The following is a 22,300-nucleotide window of genomic DNA, read 5'->3' as shown; positions in this document are numbered from 1 at the left end:
CATTCCTGTTTTTAGAAAAAAAATTCTACTTGGAATTCCAAGAGTGGTGTCTCCTTTACGATATTAATTCCAACTCACACCATAACTCAGACTTCGTAGGTGTAATCATCCCTGTTCTTAATGCAATCAGGAGAGGGTTTGCCATGTCTGTGCTTCTGGGGATGAGGAGAAGGAAAGATAGTTAAGGTATAGAGGAGACTTCATGGCACTTTCTACAGAAACTTCAATGTGTGGATGCAATTTGGGAAATGTTCTCAGCAGATGGAGGCACCAGGAGGAGTAGCTGGGGCAGTGCGGTCTCACACATCTGCTTCCCTGGGGGTTTTTGTTATGGCTTGTAACACTGTGGACGGAGTAGTATAATCCTGTAGACAGTAATAAGTTGCAACATCTTCAGGCTGCAGGCTGCTGATGGTGAGAGTGTAATCTGTCCCAGATCCACTGCCGCTGAACCGAGATGAGACCCCCGTCTGCAAACTGGATGCAGCATAGATCAGGAGTGTAGGGGCTTTCCCTGGTTTCTGCTGATACCAGCTTAACTCCTTGTTAATGCCTTGACTCGCCCGGCAAGTGACGGTGACTCTGTCTCCTACAGATGCAGACAGGGAGGATGGAGACTGGGTCATCTGGATGTCACATCTGCCACCTGAGTTTGGAAACATAAAAACAAACATCCACACAATCAGTCATGCTATATAAAGCCCTCCCCGAAAATCCAGCCAGTACTGAGCACACTGGCTGAGTAAATGCCTAGTGTTCTCCTTCCTTACCTCGGAGCCAGAGCAGCAGGAGCCCCAGGAGCTGCACGGGGACCCTCATGTCCATGCTGTGACCTGTCTGAGACTGACTCCTGCACAGGGTGTGACCAGGCTACAAAAAAGTCTTCAGGGCAGGGAGGGGGCTGTGCTCTGGGAACATGCAAATCAGCAGGGGATGGGGCTGGCTGGGCACAGCTGCAGGCCTGGCTCATCTCAGTAACTCAGCACAGGGGCAGTGTCCCCAGGGTCTCAGGCTGGACCAGGGCAACACAGATTTGCATTTAATCTGTGTCTTTCTGGGGGTCAATTTGTAACAAAGAACATTTTTTGATAATTGTCAAAGTTTGAAGTACTGCTGAGTACTTGAGGGAGTAATGTATTCCATTGGCGTATGGGGATTATTTAGGAGAAAATTATTCTCTGTAGGAAACTCAAAGTAAAGTTTTGAGTGTGGTATCAGCAGGTCTTCAAAATACTCTGAAAGAGAGGGGGATACTTTGTGGTATAGTTACAACATTTCTGTGAATGTGTAATTGTTCCTTCTTAAAAAAAAGAAGAAAAAAATCAAGATAATGCTAATATATTTGTAAATATTCTATAATAACCTTAAGCCATTCTTATTATCAGTATAAGGTCAAACAATTCACTGCAGGTGCACAAAGATGGTGCTGTAAGTCCTCAATGTGTGTATCATTTACAGTTCCACATTTATGCAAACCTATAGGCCTCAATAATGCCCAGAAAATATGTGAGTTGCATCTTATTTTTGCTTTGGGGATCTCTATATTATACCTCCTTTTCTGTCATTGAGTATTTTCCCCAGGGTTTATCAGCAGAAAGGGCTGACTAGTGGTGCTGGATCTGATTACTTAAAAAAAAAAAAAAGTTACGGCCGGGCACAGTGGCTCACGCCTGTAATCCCAACACTTTGGGAGGCTGAGGCGGGCGGATCACAAGGTCAGGAGATCGAGACCATCCTTACCTTGTGGTGAGGAGACACAGTGAAACCCCGTCTCTACTAAAAATATAAAAAAATTAGCCGGACGTGGTGGCAGGCGTCTGAAGTCCTAGCTACTCGGGAGGCTGAGGCAGGAGAATGGTGTGAACCTGGGAGGAGGAGCTTGCAGTGAGCCGAGATCGTGCCACTGCACTCCAGCCTGGGTGACACAGCAAGACTCCGTCTCAAAAAAAAAAAAAAAAAAGAAGAAGAAAAAACGTTGTTTCTTCCTCCAATTATATGAGCATGGATATAGATAAACTTGAAATTATCTAAGGATCAATTGTCTCCAAAGTAAGAAGATCAATATTATATTTACTAAGTAACAGTCTGAGTGGCACTGCTCACCAGCATGTTCCTGGGGACTCTGGAGCAGCTCCTCTGGAGCCTGAATTTCGTACAGTGAACCCTCTCTCCTAGTAAGGGCAGCTGCTGCTCAGTGCATGTCCCTGCCTTGCACTATCAATGCCACTTTTCTCTTTCACTGTTTAGCAGTAAGTGGGGACATTCTGATCAAGATGCCAGCCTCCTGTCTGATATCCAGGACAGAGAGTCTCCATCTCCTATCAAGCAAATGCCCATGTATATGGAGAAATCACTTGGATTTAGATAAAACTGGACACAGATTTGGACCCATTATATCTCACATCATCTCAGCCTGGTTCAGCAGCAGAGGAAGTGGATCCACCTACATCAGCATCAGTGGGCTGCAGCCTGGGGTTCTGGGGAGTATTACTGATTCATGAGTAGAAGTGGCCAAATGACTCTGGTGTAGCATCTGCACACACCCTCCTGCTGCCCATTTAGGGGCCTGAATTTTAAGGAAACTTGCTTGTGTAGGGTGAAATGTGAAAGTTTGATTTTGCCCTCTAAAGGTTTGCTTAAAATGATTGGACAAAAGACAAGTAATAGGAGAAAAAGGCAAACAATTTATTTAATATGCAGAAGAAAATATCACAGGAGAGAGATACGCAGATAACTCAGTGAGGTCCAGGTGTTTATACATCCTTTATAGGGGAGAGGGACGTGGAGACTGTAGGCAACCTAGGGAGAGTAAGTGGCGTAACATAAAATAAATGGGTCCTTAAAAGAATAGATAATTGACTGGATGAAGTCAATTTCCAATCTCTTTTGAATTTAACTCCTAGTGCATGTTAATATTCCCTGATAGATCAACATTCCCAGGGAAGGTTTTCATGACAATTGGCTTCCTTCTAGAGTAACTGAGGTAGGAAAATAGTCTTTGTCCAATTGATGTTTTCTAAATGCTTTCAGTTTGAAATAGGCACCACACAAATGCAGCATATCTTGAGATGTTGTCTCCCAGATTCCTTCTCTTGCAACTGACCTGCCAGGAAACACCATTCCAGAGGGATGCAGTTCCAGGTGGAAAATACAGGTGCTTTTTTCTGGATGGATGCATCAGTCCATGTCTGCATTCAGGCCTTTTGCTTTCACTGTGCTTCTGCTGGTTCCCCATTCCCATCTCTGTCCCTCACTGCTGTCTCTGAGAAAAGCAGCTCTGCCTGCATGCATGGCAGACCACAGGGCTTAGAATGAGCCTTCCCTCGGTCAGTGCTATGGTTTCACTGTGTCCCCTTAAATCTACCTGCTGTTACCTTAATCCCAAAGGCAACAGAATTGAGAGACAGGGCCTAATGGGAAGTGTTTAATCATGAGGGCTCTGCCCTTATGAATAGATATATGCCACTATAAGCAGTGCTTATGTTATGGAGATAAACTGGATTTAGATCTCTCAGTGTAGTATAACCAATTATCTACACTGAGTTTGCAGCAGGAAAAAGGAAGCCATTTATTTGCGGGCATCAAGCAAAGAGGACTGGCAGCTAACGCCTCAATCCTGACCTGCCTGATGGCTTACAGATAAGGGTTTTTTTAAAAGGAGAAATAAACTTCAGGAAATCAGAAGTTACAGGCAAAGTTAGAAATCATTACATGGAGGTTACACTTTGTTTTTGGCCTAAGAGGGCAGGATATCATGAAGCAGTGGGGTATCTTACAAGACATCAATAGATCCAAGCATTTTCTGATGTGCAATTGGTTTAGAAAAGAAGCTTTGTTTAAAAATTTGGAGTCAGCTTGAAAGAATATTCGCCCTGGCCCATGGATGTGGCTTTTTTTTTTTTTTTTTTTTTTTTTTCTGAGACTGAGTCCCACTCTGTCACCTAGGCTGGAGTGCACTGGCTGGTCTCGGCTCACAGCAATCTCCACCTCCCAGGTTCAAGTGATTCTCGTGCCTCAGCCTACAGAATAGCTGGGACCACAGGCGCCTGCCACCATGCCTGGATACTTTTTTGTGTGTGTGCCAGGATCTCATTCTGTCACCCAGGCTGGAGTGCAGTGGCACCATCTTAGTTCACTGCAGCCTTGAACTGGGCTAAGCCTCCCAAGTAGCTGGGACTGCAGGCACTCATCATCATGCCCAACCAAAACTGAAGACGTAATGGACTATGAGGTGGATAAGTCACTGCTGAAGAGAGAAGGGAAGCAGAAGGGAGAACCGTAGAAGTTACCCAGTGAGCAACACAGGTCAGTGTGAGGGAGGCTGAGCTGGGAGAAAGAGGACAATAAGAAGGAGGCCTAACAGGGATCTGAAGAGTCCAGAAGGAAGGGCGTGAGGAGGAGATGTCTTAAACTTTTCCAGAATTGCTAACTACGGGGCCCTGGGAGTCGGGGAGCATGATGGCGAAGGGGCAGTGAGACCCCGAAGTTCTGGAGGGCAGAGCCCGTGTACTGGACAGAGCCTCACTCCAGGATGGCGAAGGGGCAGTGAGAGCCTGAGTTCTGGAGGGCAGAGCCGTGTGTTGGACAGAGCCTCACTCCTTGAGGGAGAAGTGCATTTTGTCACTGATCATCTTGGGCTCGGGGTTGAGGCACCTGAGGATCTGGGCCAGTAGGTTCACTGTCTGCTCGCTGATCAGCCCTGTCTTCTTGGTCTGGAACTTTTTCAGCAGGTCCTTAGTGGTCATGGGCTTCCCTGTCAGGTAGAGGCGCGCGGCATCCTCAGTCACCTGCACGTCACCGCTGCTGGGTATTGACTTGCCGGATGGCGGTTAGGGGGTCGACTTCCCGGACAGGCTCTGGGGCACCGCGTCCAGCCGCAACCGCTTGGCTGCAGGCATCTCGCTCACCCACTTCCCTTGCTCAAGTTGCTGGCAGTCTCCCACAGCTCACCAGCTTCCCTTGCTCAAGTTGCTGGTAGTCGCCCGCAGGGTGGAGGAGGTGCTGCCTCCCTCTGTGCTGGACGTGCCTGGGCGGCTGTTGCCCCTCCAGCTCCCTCCTGACGGCTTCCACTCTATCGTGGATGGCGTCTTCTTCTTTGCCATGAAGAGAGCCGAGGAGGCCTAGCTGTCAATATCGCTCTCCTCTGAGCTGTCCGACTCCTAGCTGCTGTCTTTCTTGCCCTTCTTCTCCTGCGGGGTGGGCACCTTCTTCTCCTCCTCCTACTTCTTGTCCTCCTCGGGCGACTTCTCCTCCTCACTCTCCTCACTACTGTTGCTCTGCTCATCAACACCCTTGGGCCACTCCTCCTGCTGGGGCTCCTTGGCCTTGCTCCCAGGCTCATCCTGGGAGCTGCTGGAGCCGTCCGACATGTAGTTCACCTCCTGGCCCTCGAAGTCCCCATCACAGCTGTCCTCGAAGGCCTCATCGTCTGAGCCCTTCTTCTTTTTCCTGCCGCCCTCGGCCAGCGGCTCCTTGTTCTTGGCCTTGGGGGCTCTGCCTTCTCCTCACCGCTGGCGTGGCTGGCATCGGATGACATCTCCAGGTCGTGGATGCGCAGCTCGTTTGCCTTCCTGCGACCGCGTTTCTCCTTCTCCTCCTTGTCCTTGTCCTGGTCCTGATCCTTGAGCCGCCGCCGCTGCATGATGCTGAAGTGGTTCAGCACCTTGTTCCTCCTCTCCCCCTCCTCCTCTGCCTCCTCGGCAGTGAGCGTGCGGTGCCTACCGGGCCGGCAGCGTGAAATTGTACCAGTTGTGCACGGGGAAGGCCTCCAAGACCCCGTCAGGGCACTGGGTGAAGATGTAGTAAGACGTGTTCTCTGTCACCCTCCCTTCTTGATGCTCTTGAACTTCCTGCCCGATTTGCCGTTGACCCGGAGAAGCCAGGGCTGGTCCTCGGGCCAGAATTCCTCCAGGACTACGCCGTACTTCTTCCTCCGAGCCTCCTCCCGAAGCTTGCGGTTGAACTCGCTGCCCGCGCCGATTCAGACATCTCCTCCTCCTGGTAGATTTTCTTGTTGCTCAAGTCCCGCTTCAGTCGAGCCTGATTCCACGTAGCAAAGTTGACTTTATTGGCTGCATTAAAAGCCATGATGTTACATTTTTTGGTTGTATTCTTGGGAACTCGAACGACGTATTTAGTGACGTTCTGGCTGCTAGGGCTAGGGCCGCCATGGGCAATGGTCAGTGGTTCCCATCTGGTCCCACTCGGGTTCCTTTAGTCTCCTCTGGCGTGCATGTCCCTCCATTCCGGGGAAGCCGCTACTCAGTGTCGGGTCTCTGTCCCTGAGCGAGGACCCCAACCCTAGGCACCTCTGGCACTGGGAAAAGGTAACCCGGATGTGGCTTTCTTAAGGCCTTTCAGGTAGAAATTTAGGACAAAGAACCAGGGTCAGAGTTCAGTCCCCAATTCTCACTTATTTGAGATCTGTGTGCTGGTAGATCCATTTGGAGGTGTTCTATGTTTCTGAAAAACAAGTCGGAGACATACGCTAAGATATATTCTTTAGTTTGTATAGGGAAAGCAAACATCCCATGATTTTGTCTTCTTTGGCTATTTTTTTTTGGGGGGGTGGGGTGGGGTTATGACTGCCTCCTTGTTTCTCTTGTTACTTTTTTATTTCTCAAGGCCAGCTAGGTGCCTGGAATTTCCTTCAAAGGGACCTAAGATTGTCGTTTACTTCCATGCTTGAGGAAGATTCAGTTGCCCCCAAGAAGGGATCCCTGGTCTGTCTCACTTGTGGAAGTGGGCTCTCACTCTCTCTCTTTCTTTCTCTCTCTTTCTCTTTTGCTCTTCTGCCATTCATTCCAGGCCATGGCCTTCCTTCCCTTTGAAAGACACAGTGCTCAAAATTCCATCTTGAAAGCACAGATATTGGATGCAAAACTGCCAGTTCCTTGATTTTCAACTTCTCCAAAAATGTGAGAAAAATGGTTCCTCTTCTTTATTAAGTTACAGTCTCAGGCATTCTGTTATAATAGTACAAAACAGATTAAGACAGAAAGCCCTCAGTGGGTAATGACAAGAGGAGATGTATACATACCCCAACTCCCTCCCCTCTCAGGTAAAATAACCCAGGGGTATTTTCTCCATATTTCTACATGGAGTTCATCTTCAGTGATTCTAAGAGTTAGATGGCTTGTTGAGGTGATTTTATTATCCATCTCTGGTCTCTGCCTCTCTTTCTGCCTTCTCTCCCAATGTGAATATGCTGCCTGCACAGAAATCCTTCCTGCTGGTGGACACAACCCAAGACACTGAACAAATTCCAGTTCATGAGAGGGCTGTATCTCTTGTGTGAATCCTTATTACTTCTCCCTTTTTGATGAGGAAAAAGAACAGGAAGTACTTAATTCCCTTTTACCAATCTATCTTAGATTTAATTTATACAAAGAAAACTTAGGCAATACCATTCAGGACATAGGCATGGGCAAAGACTTCATGACTAAAACACCAAAAGCAATTGCAACAAAAGCCAACAATGACAAATGGAATCTAATTAAACTAAAGAGCTTCTGCTCAGCAAAAGAAGCTATCATCAGAGTGAATAGGCAACCTAGAGAATGGGAGAACACTTTTTCAATCTATCCAACTGACAAAGGCCTAATATCCAGAATCTACAATGAACTTAAACAAATTTACAAGAAAAAAAAAAACAACCCCATCAAAAAGTTGGCAAAAGATATAAACAGACACTTCTCAAAACAAGACATTTATGTGGCCAACAAACATATGAAAGAAAGCTCATCATCACTGGCCATTAGATAAATGCAAATGAAAATCACAGTGAGATACCATGTCACACCACTTAGAATGGCAATCATTAAAAAGTCTGGAAACAACAGATGCTGGTGAGCATGTGGAGAAACAGGAATGCTTTTACACTGTTGGAGGGAGTGTAAATTAGTTCAGCCATTGTGGAAGACAGTGTGTCAATTCCTCAAGGATCTACAATCAGAAATACCATTTGACCCAGCAACCCCATTATGGGTATATACCCAAAGGACTATAAATCATTCTACTCTAAAGACATATGCACACTTATCTTTATTAAAGAACTATGTACAATAGCAAAGACTTTGAACCAACCCAAATGCCCATCAGTGATAGACTGGATAAAGAAAATGTGGCATTTATGCACCATGGAATACTATGCAGCCATAAAAAAGAATGAGTTCTTGTCCTTTGCAGGGACATGGGTGAAACTGGAAACCACCATCCTCAGCAAACTAACACAGGAATAGAAAACCAAACACTGCATGTTCTCACTTGTAAGTGGGAGCTGAACAATGAGAACACATGGACACATGGAGAGGAACATCACACAATGGGGCCTATGGGGGGACAGGGGACAAGGAGAGGGAGAGCTTTAGGAGGAACACCTGATGCATGCAGGGCTTAAAACCTAGTTGACAGGTTGATAGGTGCAGCAAATCACCAAGGCACATGTATACCTAAGGAACAAACCTGCATATTCAGAATATATATCCCATAACTCAAAGTAAACAAACAGACAAAATGTAGTAATTCCTTTCTTGTGACTCACAAAATAAAGCTAAAAATTGATACATACCATGAAGACCACAGTAGAGGCAATGGAGTAAATTTCCCCCACTCTTAAAAGCCACAGGTCAGTGGATCCCCAAGTCCCAAATTATTTCTAGCTTTCTTGCCTCATAAATCTGTCCTGTGAGTTTTCATTCAGATTTAGGATTGGACAGTTGTGGAGATGATAAGAGTTAGTTCAGGGACAAATATGCCCCCCCACCCCAAAGATATTCATGTCCTAATATCTGAAATCTAGGAGTGTTACTTTATATGTCAAGGAACTTGGCAGATGTGATTAAGTTAAGAAGTTTGAGGTCAGGAGAGTATCCTGGATTATCTGGGTCAGACCAATGTAATCACAAGGGTTCTTATAATAGGGAATGCAAGAGGGGCACAGTCTGAGAGGAGGTAGAACAATGGAGAGGGGTGCTGGGGGGAGAAAGGATGGGGTCATGAAGCCAGAAATGTGAGGGTATCTTGTACACAGAAGCATAGTATCTGATTCTCTACCTTGGAACCTCCAGAAAGAATACAGCCCTACTCACTCTGTGATTTTAGTTCAGCGAGACTTCTGACCTCCAGAAATATACAATAATACATTTGTGTTGTGTGAAGCCATTGAGGTCATATTTATTTGTTCCAACAATAATAGGATACTAGTGCAAGAGGAAGAGATGTCTGTTTTCTTCTGCGTGCTTGGTTGCTCTCTGTTCTCCCAAGAAAAGTGAATCTTGTAATCATTTACCATCAATTTTCACAAGAGACAGAATACATCCCATTGTGGGCTGGAAGGGAGGGGGTGGCATAGCACAAGAATGCTCCTAAGAATTCTTCTAAAATGTCTTGGGTCAAATCTCTTGAATGGCTCTTGAACAAGCTGGGTATTTAAGAGCCTAGTGGTCAGCTCTCACGGCACGTGAGGGGAGAAGGGTTTTTTATATATGCATATATATTAGGAGGGCAAATTAAACTTGCAGAACACATTCTGAGAGAGACAGACTGAACCAGAGAGATTTAAAAAGAAATAGAAGATGTAGAAAGTGTCAGAGAAAAGAAAAGTGTTCTTGCTCACAAGTCCAAAATAAAATCATTCACAGTTGGTAAAGGCATTGACAGACTTGTGATTTTTAGAGGAAACTGCAGATAAGGCTAGTTTATGATTAAGGTCAGCATGGTGTGAGGCAGAGGCAACATGGAGCTGTGGAGTCCACACTGTCCCTACAGTGTCTTCACCCTTTTTACAGCCTGTGGGCTCAACCATGGGATGAAAATGGCTGCATGAAAGGAATATAATAAGGGCAGGCAGATTTGGGTGACATACCAGCCACGCACATGCTGATCATGTGACTCTGGGCACACCACCCAGGAGGTCTGGTAATTGGTCTCCTTCCCTGAGAACTAGAGAACTATGTATATCATGGGGTGCCCTGAGGATTTAACCAGATGATGTACCTTGAAGTATATGTGTGTGAATGTGTAGAGATAAATATACATATATATATATATGCATATAGAGATATGTATATATATTTATTTATCAGATAAGTATGTTTGTGTATGTATATATATTAATCTGATAAATATATATAAGTTTAAATACATGTATACATGTATGAAGTTTATACATATATATGCATGAAGCTTAGAGCCACTGCAGTCCTGTAGAGACCATGAGGCATTGAGCCAAGGCAGAAAATCCAATGTGGTAAAGGTGACAAAGCAGAAACGTGGACAGAATCAGGGTCTTTCTCCTTTCACCAAGCTGCTGTTCCAACCCTAAGTACTTCTTCCAAATTCAGAATATATATATGTATATGTATGTGTGTATATATATATATATATATATGTGTATATATATATATATGTATCTCCAGTCCCCTTTTTATGCATGCTTGAATATCTTAGAATAGAGTATGTAAGATATTAGCTAAATATCATTTTCAAATCAAATTTTTAAATATTTATTCTACAACTACTAAGTGTTTCACTAAAGGCAATGAAGTTTCCTATACATTATTTTTACCATAAAAATTTCTACCCACCTTTTTATGTGTGGCATTAGAAAGATAATCAAAATGACAGTTGACTACAACACTTTTAGTCTGGCTTGTCCTTGAGCCCCATTTGTGTTACTCTTTGGCTCCAAAGGCTGTGGCCACCAGTCTGAATTCTATGTCCTTTCTTCCCACATGCACAGTGTTTCCCAAGATACACACTCTGGCCTCCTCCATGCTGAGAATCCAGACCCAACCTCCAGCTACTCTGTTTTGAATCCAGCACTCACTGCCTGAAGCTTTCTTTGTAATCCCTTCAAATGCCACCTCTGATAGAAAAGTGACTGGAGCAGTCAGAATCTTCATTTCAAAAACCCCGGAAAAAGAAGAGAATCCTGTAAACCTTATGGTGGTGTTGAGGAGATGCATACAATCTCCAGATTTTATGTCTTCTCCAAGTGTTCTTGTCTCTTTCTTGACCACAATTCTAATTTCATGACCTTAATGGAGGGAGGAATTAAGGACAACAAGGGGATATTCATGCTTAAGATATAAAAAGAGAAATAAAGACAAGAAGAGAGCAGAATGTATAAACTCTGTAACGTTGTTGTGCTTTCCCTAGCCATGGACACAGAAGCGCCAAGATGTCAGGGGAGGACATCACTTATTCTGGTTCCTGCTTTTCCTGCCTCTGACATCCACAAACACCCACACACATAATAATGCATTTCTTATTCTAAAGAGCAGGTTCATGACCCAGTAAAGCTCTTTCTCTTAAGTGTCATTTATAGATAAGTTAGGATAATTTTAGAAACAAGTGAAAGAAAGAAAAGCAATGGTTTAAACAATGAGATCATTTCAGAGAGTTGGAGCACTGAGGGTTCGTGCAGCAGCCTGCTGACGCCAGACAGCCTCCGGAATCTTTCTAGATTTCTGCTTTGTTACTTTAGCCACATTGGCATTTCTGTCTGGGGTCAACGCCTTGTGGTCTCAAGAGGGCTGCAGAGGCTCTAAACTTCATGTCCTATGGTAACTGTCCCGGGAGGAAATGCAGGGCAAAGCTCTTCAACTTCCCTCTTTTATAAGGAATCACCATTTTCTCCAGAAGCCCTGCCCATGCTTCACATGCCTGATATCTCACTGCCGAGCTGATCACATGTGCACCTGAAGGCTCCCATCCCGGGCTGGGAGAGGTTCAGTGTCCTTGTCACACAAAACAGGACAGAGCCAGTGCTCCATGCACTAAAAAAGGAGGGAGTGGCTGCTCTGTAGGTGTCAAAAGCTTTGCCACATTTTAAATTGCACTGTGCCTCTAAGAAAAGTTGTATGAGGAGAAGGCAATCTATGGGCATCTTCAACTGGCAATATTAGAAGAATCCAGGTCCTGCTGATGAAAATAAAGTCAAATTTCAAATTTTCACATGACCTCATCAGCATCAGCAATTGTGAAAATGTAGCCTATGCATTTAACTCAGGGACGGACTCTCAGTTACCAGAATAAATGAGGAAAGGAGACATTTATAATAAGATCTTCAAACCAGGACTAAGGTCAGGCTTGCACTGCCTGAGAGCTGCTGGGCTTTGGCTCTGGGCTGTGGAGGAAGCAGTTGCCCTCCAGAGCAATGGGACTAAGGACCTAGGAGGAACCAAAGGCCCGGCCCATGGTGCTGTCTCAAAGGAGCTTCAGGGAAGGAAACTGTTCACACACTCATAGGTGCTGCGCCACGCAGAGTCTACTGCCGGGGTGAAAGTCTCAGAGACCAGGGCCTTAGGGCTGGGCCTGGGCTCCTGGGTCCGGCTGCTCTTAGCTCTGTCCTCACTGGTCCTCAATGATCAGGACTGTGCTGGAGCCAAAGAGGTCAGTAAATGATCCCAGAGTCCCAGATTCTGTTATAGTTAGAAGGAAAAATTAGCATATGCAAAATAAATAAACATAGAGTTATGTGAATATGCATATGCATATTTGTAACAAACTTGACATATTAATTATATGTAATATTTTAGATGTGTAGTGTATTGATATTTTTGTATATACTATGCATCTAAATTAGGAATAAATATAATATTCAAATTTACATATAAACAGGTATCACTTTAATTGTTGGTATAAGGTACTTTGATCAATTGAGCATGAACAATGAAAACCAACAATGATGTGCCACCCCATGGCCCCTTTCCCACCACAGAGCCCAAGGGTTATAAAGCTGAGGATCCTCCCCAATGTCCCTGCTGGGCCAAGCTCTGATGGCCCAAGCCTGAGAATGCTGAGAGACCCATGGGGGTTCTGAAGTGCTCAGAGGTGCAGGTGCTGGAGAGAGGGGTAGTGGATCTGGACTCCTAGGTGCAGGGACGTTTTATGTTAAGGATCAGTATGGGCACTTCCTCTCCTGGGGCCTCCCATCAGACAGAGCAGCACAGGTGACTCAGTGACTGTGTTCACAGGAAAAAAACACTCCACAGTTCATTGGCAGCCTGCCCTCTGGCTGGAGCGATGTGAGATCTCTGCCCAGCTATTGTGGCTCACAGGACTGCCAGGACTCTATTTAGAATGAACTGCCATTTAAAAAGCTCAGCTGCTGACGGACAGAGACACGTCTGTCCGGGTCCAGCACCCCTGACCCAGGCCTTGTGTACAGGGGCAGCACGAGCCAGCAGGGGCTCAAAGAAGGAGCCGTGTTCAGCTGGTGGCAGACTAGGACACTGTTCATACTCTAGCCAGACATGCAGGTGACAGTGACCCTCCCTCCTGGGACACAGAGAGGGGAGTTGGAGACAGGATCCATACAATGTCCCCACTGACATCTAAATGGAGACCCAATGTGAACATCACAAAGTATTAACTGCAACAAGTCATTCTTGCAGTTTGAAGTAATTCTAATTAGAAACCAAAGCAGGCTAATTATCTGTTTGTGAAGGAAACATTTGTGTTTAATGCAACCAAACTGAGGATGAAGCCTGAGTCCTTTCTCCTCACCAGAGAGTCAGATAGCAGCTAGAAGAGGAGCAAAGCTGGGCCCCCACACCCACCAGGAGCCTCCTGATGCTGATTCTGCTCAGGTGGAGTGGGGATGGTAGATTACTCGGCTCCCCTTGCCACTCCAAGGTACTCTAGCCCAGATGGCTTAAACAATAGAAATTTATTGTAACATCTTTTGGTGGCTGGAAGTCCAAGATCAAGGTCCAGCAGGGTTCACTTTCTATTGAGAACCTTCTTCTTGGTTCATAGAAAATGATGGAGAGATTGGGATAAGGGTGGGAGCAAGAGAAAAAGAGAGAGACGGGGAAGAAGAGAGCTCTCTGGATTTTGTTCTGATAAGAACACTAATTCTGTCGGATGGGGTTTCAAGCTTATGAACTCCTTTTAACCCATCTAGCTCAATTATTTCGTGCAGCTACACTGGTGGTCAGGGTCTGGCTTCCAGTCTCAGAGCACAGAGCACAGATCAGATTCTCCCCACAACTCAGCACCCCGTCAGTCCTTCCACGTTCTCCAGGTCACACATGAGACCCTGTTTTAGCCTTAGGGCTCCCTGTTGACAGTGACACACCATCACCCTTCCATTCCCAGTATTTCTTTGTTCATGGCGCTCTCTGTTTCTCATCGTGGGATTTGTTTGCCCTCGAGGGGCAGATGTTTCACATGGAAACATATATGATTTTTTATTTTGTAATAGTGAAAGCTAATTCATTAATTTACATAAATAATATTTTAAACTGAATTCATGGAATATTTTTAAAACAAAAGGCCAACTGAAGAGCTAAGAGTCTGAAGAGATAAAAAGACAGATTCCTTTCAGAGGAGACGTGTTAGTCACAAATAAAAGTCTGTTTTACAGATGACTTTTGGGCAGTAAATCTCAACAGAAAATAACGACTTCAAATAGGCTGCCAAAATATTCCAGGTTATTTCCAAATAATGTGTAAACACATTTTCAAATTAAAACAAACAAAATGTGAGTTTATCGTGAGATTCACACAGGAAAACATTTCACAAATGTGTGCCTTATGCAAAAGAACATTTATCCCTGATGCAAAGCTCAAGTTTTCTTTGATCTTTAGAAGAGAACAGCTTTTTCTCCACTCTGTTCCACTCTTGCTGCTGAGAATGGGCATCGAGGCAGTGACTGTCAGGAAGGAGGAAGGCTGTGTGCTGAGGGTGGTCATGTCTTCTGCCCACCTGAGTGACCTTATGGAACACAGCCACCCACACCACCAAGGCCACCTGCCTGTTTCTCACTGCCAAGGCACAGACACAGAAACCTTGTCTTTATTCCATCTTATTTTGAGGCTTCTTTGTAATTGACAATTTGATTGTCTTCTGATTCGGCTTGGTATCCACTTTCAGTTTTGGGAATCATTTATTTTTCACCACTTTAAGAGTATAGCCCCTTGGGATATCACCATCATGTAGATTTTGAGCTTGTTCATTTTTTAGGTGTGTCCAACCACGTTGAGTGGGTTTAGAACTTATCCCCTGTCTCACATCAAAGTAGATTCTATAGTGACTAGATGCTATCACATGAAGGCTAACGATGATAATGGTCGCTCAGCTCCTGCTCTTGCTACTCACACTGTGTTGTCTCCCATTGCATTCTGTAATATTCCATATCTTTAAGCTCTGTGTTGCATTTATTAGTACTTCTAAGGAGCATATTAAGTGTCGTGTTTTTTAATTGAAGGCCAATTACCCTTCAAAGAGCCCTTAAAAGAGGTCCTTCAAGGAGGCCTGAAAACTGGAGGTCTAATGATGATAGTCACAGTCTGAGTGTGAATGCCCAAGAACACTGATGTTTGAGGACAGAAAATGAATATCACATTTTTAAAAAATACTGAATGTACATTTCCTCCACCTTTTCCTTCCATTTGTACCCCGAAGGAATTAAATGATTTCTGCCCACATTGCTGAGGCCAGTCTCCTTTATTCACTCTACTGATTCAAATGCTAATCTCTTCTGGAAACACCCTCACAGACTCACCCAGAAATAATGTGTTACCAGCTATCAGGGCAGTCTTTAGCCCAGTTATGTTGATGCATAAAATTAATTATTACTGGCTGGGTATGGTGGCTCACACCTGTAACCTCAGTAGTTTGGGAGGCCTAGGTGGGCAGATTGCTTGAGCTCAGGAGTTCAAGACAAGCCTGGGCAACATGGACAAAGCTCGTCTCTAAAAATAAAAATAAATAACCATTATTGTTCCAATCTCTTCACGTTCTTACCAACACTTGACATATTCCAGTTTATTATTATGATTGCCATCCCAGTGTTATGTGAGGAGATATCTGATTGTGGTTTGCCATTTTTCCAATGACTAAGGATGTTGAGTCTCTTTTCATGTGCTTATTGACTCTGTATATATCTTCTTTGATAAACGTCTGTACAGATCTTTTTCCCCCTATTAGTAGTTGAGAAGTGTTTTTCAATGTTTATTATTGAATTATAAGAGTTATTTACATATTCTGGGTGGTGGTTCCTCACAGATATATGATATATGGGTTGTCTTTTCACTTTCTTCTCAGTGTCCATTAGGGCATAAAAGTTATTACATTTGATAAAGTGAAATTCATCATTTTTTCCTTTGATTGCTTGTTTTTTTGGTGTCATATGTAAGAAACTATTGCCTCATTCAAAGTCACAAAGATTGACACCTCAGTTGTCTTAAAAGAGCATTATTATTTTACCTTTCACACTTAGGTCTTTGTAGCATTTTGAGTTAGTTTGTGTATATGATGTAAAGAAGTCCAATTTTGTTTATTCTTTATGTACAGATATTCAGTTGCTTATATATGTATGTAAAGGACCTTATTTAGACATGACTATATACATATGGAACTATGTGCACCCAACTATTTATCAAATAAATATATATAGCACCTATGTTCATGTTTTTATATATGTGTGGATTTCCATAAATAAGGCAAATTTTACTATTTTTATTGAAATATTATTTTTTAAATTTCTTTTTAAAACTCTCCTTGGTAGCTTTATAAATAGATTACTAAATATTTATACTAATGCCACTGATTATAACAAAATACATCTTGTATGTGTAAATATATAAATATTACGTTTGTCAGTTTTTTACACAATGATGATTGGTAACCAACTATTTAAAAGTCAGTGCCTTACAATACAAGTTGTATTGTGTTTGTGGATGTTCATTTTAATATTAACTTGGCTCTTCAAGGCAGGGCTCAGCTGGGTGGTTCTGCTTCAGGGAACCAAGCTTGTCTCTAGCCTATGAATTGTATTCATCTAAGGTCAAGGCTAAAGGGCAGTAACTAACCAGGTGCCACATTCTAATGCAAGTTTTGCAGGAGTGAGCAATCTCCCAGAACCAAGTTGAACTGGTGAATGAAGTCTAAAACTTCTAAACACAGAAACATACAATTTTAAGTTACCCTTTCACCTTGGCAATTATCAAAGTCCCTACAAACTGTTGCTCCATTTAAACATCAAAGTATTTTATTATTCCATGGACAGATAATTATGTTTCTCCACCATTACAATCTTCCAAATGTTTTCAAATTTCATGTTGCATTGATTAGAAAATAAAGCTGAGAATGTTTGCAATATGTGGTTTTCCATTGAAATTTTTTTAAATAGCCTCATTAGGACAATAATATGTCTCTTTTCTTTGGTGGCAGGAATAAAGTTTTGCTCTTATCACCCAGGCTGAAGTGCAATGGCATGATCTTGGCTCACTGCAACCTCCACCTCCCTGGTTATAACTATTCTCCTGCGTCAGTCTCCTGAGTAGCTGGAATTACAGGCACCTGACACCACAACATGTCTGAAATAAAAATCACATAGTACATAGCTTCTTAAGACTTTTATAGATCACCTGTTACCAACTACCATGGCTAAGTGAAGATTCTCATTCAGTGAACTGAAGGTCGTTCTGCTATTTAGCACGTGTGTCATGCTCTCAGTGAGCTCATGATGCTGCTGGATTCTGCATAAATTTTGAGTAGCAAAGAGATTTTGTAATTAGGAAAAAAATCCTACATCCATGTTTAGTTTTCTGTTGTTTTAGTTTTTATCAAGAAACGTTTTTCATTGGTTTGTAAAATGATTGTTGTATGTGTCATACAATTTCCTGATTTTTAAGCTGTGTCTATGACTTAATAAAGTTGTCTTCCTATGATAGAGCCCCGCTCATAACATGTGAGAGCACATTCAAATGTATTCTGGGGCCATTCGTAACTGGCAAAGTTTTTCACTATTTTGTGAAAATACTGACCATGTTGGGCTTTCAGCTGTCAGTTCCTCATCATGACCATCACTTCTGAAAACACGTTCTTAGGAACCACTTTTCCCTCTATATTTTTCTGTAGAGTTGTTCAGTGAGTGGTCCTTCCATGAGATTTGGAAGTCAGAAGAGAATGACTCCATGCTCATTGACACCTGCAGACAGAGAAGTGGACTTAGTCAAGAACTAGAGAATCACCTAGAGAGATACTGCAGGAGGCTAAGAGCATCAGCACCCACACTCTGGGCTTCTCAGACAGATACAAGGACCATGTGGTAAGTCAGCCCACACCTGCAGGGCAGGGTGCACCCTGGTTTCCAGAGAAGCCCCAGAGAATCCTATCTCTAGTATCTGCTTCCCTAACTAACATTGAACAGGCTTTGAAAAGCTGTAGTTTAGACACTAATTCCATAACTTAAAAGAATTCCTGCTTGTAACAGCTAGAGCGGCTTCTCTTTTGCTATAATAACTCTGAATGTCCCATAACACAGACTTTTTAGGTGGTCAAATCTCTTTATTAAATCAGGACTGACATTGCAAGTCTGTGCTGCTGGGGATGAGGAGGAAAGAGAGTGGGTTCAAAGGAGTCACCTCAACACAATCTACCAAAATTTCCCAATGATCTTCAAAACCTGGCTGCATCTGAAAAACAACTCAACAGAAGGAGGCACCAGGAGGAGCATCTTGGGCAGCCCAGCCTTACTCATCTGCTTCCATGGGGGTTGATGTTACGAGTTGTCACACTGGGAGAGGAAAACTACTCCCCTGTTGACGGTAATACATTGTAAAATCTTCAGGCTGCAGGTCGTTGATAGTGAGAGTGAAATCTGTCCCAGATCCACTGTCACTGAACTGAGATGGGAGCCCCGTCTGCAAACTGGATGCAACATAGATCAGAAACTTACTTATCTGCTTTCCCCGGTTTCTGCCGATACCTATTTAAATAGTTGCCAATGCCCTGAATCACCTGCCAAGTGATGGTGACTCTGTCTCCTACAGATGCAGACAGAGAAGATGGAGACTGGGTCATCTGCATGTCACATCTGGCATCTGAGATTGGAAACACAAAAACAAATATTTACACTTTTAACCATATTATATGAGCACTTCCCTGAAGAACCAGGTAGTACTGAGCACAGTGGCTGAGCAAATTCCTAGTGTTCTCCTTCCTTACCTGGGAGCCAGAGCAGCAGGAGCCCCAGGAGCTGAATGGGGACACTCATGTCCATGCTGTGTCCTGACTGGGACTGACTCCTACACGGGGTGTGACCAGTCTATTAAGAAGTCTTCAGGGCAGAGGGCTGTGCTCTGGGAATATGCAAATCAGCAGGGGATGGGGCAGGCTGAGCACAGCTGCAGGGCTGGTTCATCTCAGTAACTCAGCATGGGAACAATGTCCTTAGGGTCCCAGGTCAGACCAGGGCAGCGTAGAATTGCCTGGAGGGAATGTATTTCTCTCTAGATCCACTGTTGTGACAAGAGATATTTTGGGGAAAGAAGTCAAAATTTCATACAAACATGAGGACTACATGGAGTAATATATTTTAGAGTTATATTGGGGGTATACAGGAGAGTATGACCATTTGCAGGGAATGTCTAATAAAGTCTTAGAGGATGCATCTGTCAGATTTTCACATTACTTAAATGAACGTTGCGTGAGTAACAATCCCATTCGCTACACTAACAACACCTCTGTGATTGTCACATGGTTCCCATTGTTTCATGTGGGGAAAATGGTCTTTATCAGAAGCATATTTAATACACTCCAAAGAATTTGTAGTGACTTTAAACATTCGTTATTACCAGTATATTTTCAAGCAATTCCCTGCAGAGGCACAATAATGATGCTGTGATTCCTCAGTGCCTGTGCCACTCACAGATCTTCCATTATCCAGAGCTATGAGTCTCTTTAATACCCAGGGTCTCAATGGGCAGCAGCTTCATCTTGGTTTGCAGCTGCCCTTATTCTACCCAATTTTCTGCCCTTCTTGGGTATTATTTCCCACAGGTCATCAGTATGAAGGGTTGACTAGTAATGCTAGATCTGTTTACTTAAAAAAAACCTCATTTCTTCCTCCAACTGTTGAAGCCTTAATCAGGATAAACTTGAAACTCTGAACCAATCTAGACCCTCACGATCAATTGCCTCCAAAGGAAGAAGACCAAGGTAATGCATCTTGCCTAATGCTCTGATCTGCCTTTCCCATCAGAATGTTCATGAGTGTTCAGGTACAGCTCTCAAAAAACCTGGCTTCCTGGAAAGCAAGTGAGGGAGAGGCCCTGGGGAAAGGCCAGGTCAGTGAACACCTCCTCTTCTGTGAGAGTAGCAGCTACTCAGTGCATGTCCCTGCCCTGCACCATCAAAGCCACTTTCCTCTTTGACTCTTTAGCAGTGAGTGGGGACATCATCCTGACTCAGACGTCTGCCTCCTTGCCCCACTTTCAGGAAAGAGAGTCTCCATCTCTGGCCAAGCCACAGCCCATTTACATGGAGAAATACTTTGAATCTGGATAAAACTTAGAGAGAGATTTGAACCCCTATACCTCACATATCTGCCTCTGCCTAGGGGCATCTCTGCCTGGTTGTGTAGCAAGGAAAGTGGAATCAACTACACTGACATGAGAAGACTAGAGCCTGGGGAATCCAGGGAGCATTACTCTTGCATGACTAAGAGTGACCTGACTACATTGGTATAGTCTCTGCACAAATCACCTGCTGCTTTCCAGGGGCCTGAATTTCAAGGGAAGTTACTGGCAAACTGCTTGCTAAGATTTAGGTTCAGTGAGAAGCAGTTCTGGATAGAAATACACATTTTTTGTGTGTATGTGAGTGAGTGTAGCAGTCTCTTTTGCTACCGTTTCCCTTTCCCTTTTGCGGTACATCTGCTGACTCCCCATGGGCATATCTGTTCCTCACTGCTCTATCTGAAGCTGGAGAAGGAGAAGACAGCCTTGCCAGAACACATGGCCTATCATAGCACCTAGAATGAGCATCCTCCTGGAAAGCCCCAAATAAGTGAGAACAGGGGAGGTGTATACATACCCCAGCTCCCTCCCTTCTCAGGTGGAATAATAGCAAGATATTTTCCCATGTTTCCACATGGGCTTGAGCTCCAGTCATCCTCAGCGTTAGCTCCTTGCTGAGGAGACTTTCAGAGTCCCTATTCTCTTTCTTGTCTCACTGCTTTGTTTCCTCCCAGTGTTTCTGGTGCATTATAAATATGCTGCCTTCATGGGCATTATTGTCCCTGAACAATCCAACCTAAGACAGTGGACAAACCCTCTTTCTTGGACAGTATGGTCTGAATTCTTGCCAATTATTATTTTTTTCATGCATAAGGATATTCAGAAAATTTAGGACACACCAGAATTATCTGGGAAAGACAGCATCATCAGAAAGGTCTTTATAAGAGAGAGGAGGGGGGTCACAGTCAGAGAGGAACTAGGACAATGGGGAGGGATGCTTCAGTGATGAAGGAAGGGGCCATGCAGCCTGGAACATGGGGTTATCTTTGAAGATGAAAAGCTGAGAATCAGATTCTCTCCCCTGAAGCTTCCAGAAGGAATATAGCACTACTGATACCTTGATTTTAAATCAGTGAGACTTCTCACCTCCAGAACTGTGTAAGATAATAAATTTGTGTTGTATGAAGCAAGTAAGATCCTAGTAACTTGTGACAGCAGGAGTAGGAAACTAACACAAGGAGTAGGAATGTCTTTTACCTCCTTAAGGACATGGTCACCCTCTGTTCTTCCAAATAGTTCTATCTTGTCATTTTTTATTATCAATTTTAACAAGAGAGAGAACATTCCACTGCAAAGATGGCTAGCACCAAAATCCTTCCCATGTGTAAATGCTCTGGGATAAATCATTTGATTAACTCTCTTACTCTCTGGATATGTGATTAATTCTTGTATCCTCTGGATATGAGAAAAATAGGGGAATATTTGTTCATTTGTTTTCATATTGGGGAAGAAATCAGATTTACAAGACACAATTTGAGAGGGAAGGACTGGGTCAGAGAGATGAGGATGGTAGAAAAGATGCAAAGTGTTCAGGGCAATGCAAGATGTGCCCCTACTCTCTAATCTGAAAGGAAGACATTTAATATTTATAAAGACTTTGAGGAAGTTTTGCTTTGTAGCAAAACTCCAGAAGGGCCTGAGTTTATAACTGGGGTAATCATGGCAAGGTGCAGAGATAGCAGGGAGCTTTTGTTGAGAATTTCACACCACCCTTCTGACTTTGTCTCTTATCTGAATTTAACGGCTTTCAATCCTCTATGAAGCAAATGTGGCTATGTGGGAGCAACATATTTAAGGTTATGCAGACCTGGGTTCCAAGCTCAGCCCTGACAATTGCTGACTATGTATCTTTGGGCAAACCACCTCTGTGCTCTGATGACAGTTAACTCATCTGTGAAATGTATCACCAAGGGTACCAAGGGCTGTCCTGAGGGTTTCTCTAGTTGATGCAACAGGATATGTACCTATACATATACATGTATGAA

The 22,300-nt window shown here is 43.7% G+C and overlaps 2 pseudogenes and 1 gene segment (V, D, J or C); all 3 read right to left on the bottom strand.

Annotated features, from left to right (window-relative positions):
* Positions 1-284: 284 nt before the first annotated feature.
* Positions 285-850, bottom strand: LOC102138638 (immunoglobulin kappa variable 1-39-like). The segment is given in 2 exon segments: positions 285-646; positions 771-850. Coding segments are annotated over 2 exon segments (402 nt in total).
* A 3,742-nt stretch (positions 851-4,592) lies between these two features.
* LOC102127902 (general transcription factor IIF subunit 1 pseudogene) lies at positions 4,593-6,209 on the bottom strand (annotated as a pseudogene).
* A 12,318-nt stretch (positions 6,210-18,527) lies between these two features.
* Positions 18,528-19,045, bottom strand: LOC123568270 (immunoglobulin kappa variable 1-39-like; annotated as a pseudogene).
* Positions 19,046-22,300: the final 3,255 nt, after the last annotated feature.

This window comes from Macaca fascicularis, chromosome 13, assembly GCF_037993035.2.
Source record: "Macaca fascicularis isolate 582-1 chromosome 13, T2T-MFA8v1.1".
In the NCBI taxonomy this organism is placed as follows: domain Eukaryota; kingdom Metazoa; phylum Chordata; class Mammalia; order Primates; family Cercopithecidae; genus Macaca; species Macaca fascicularis.
This window is presented reverse-complemented; position numbering and strand designations above follow the sequence as displayed.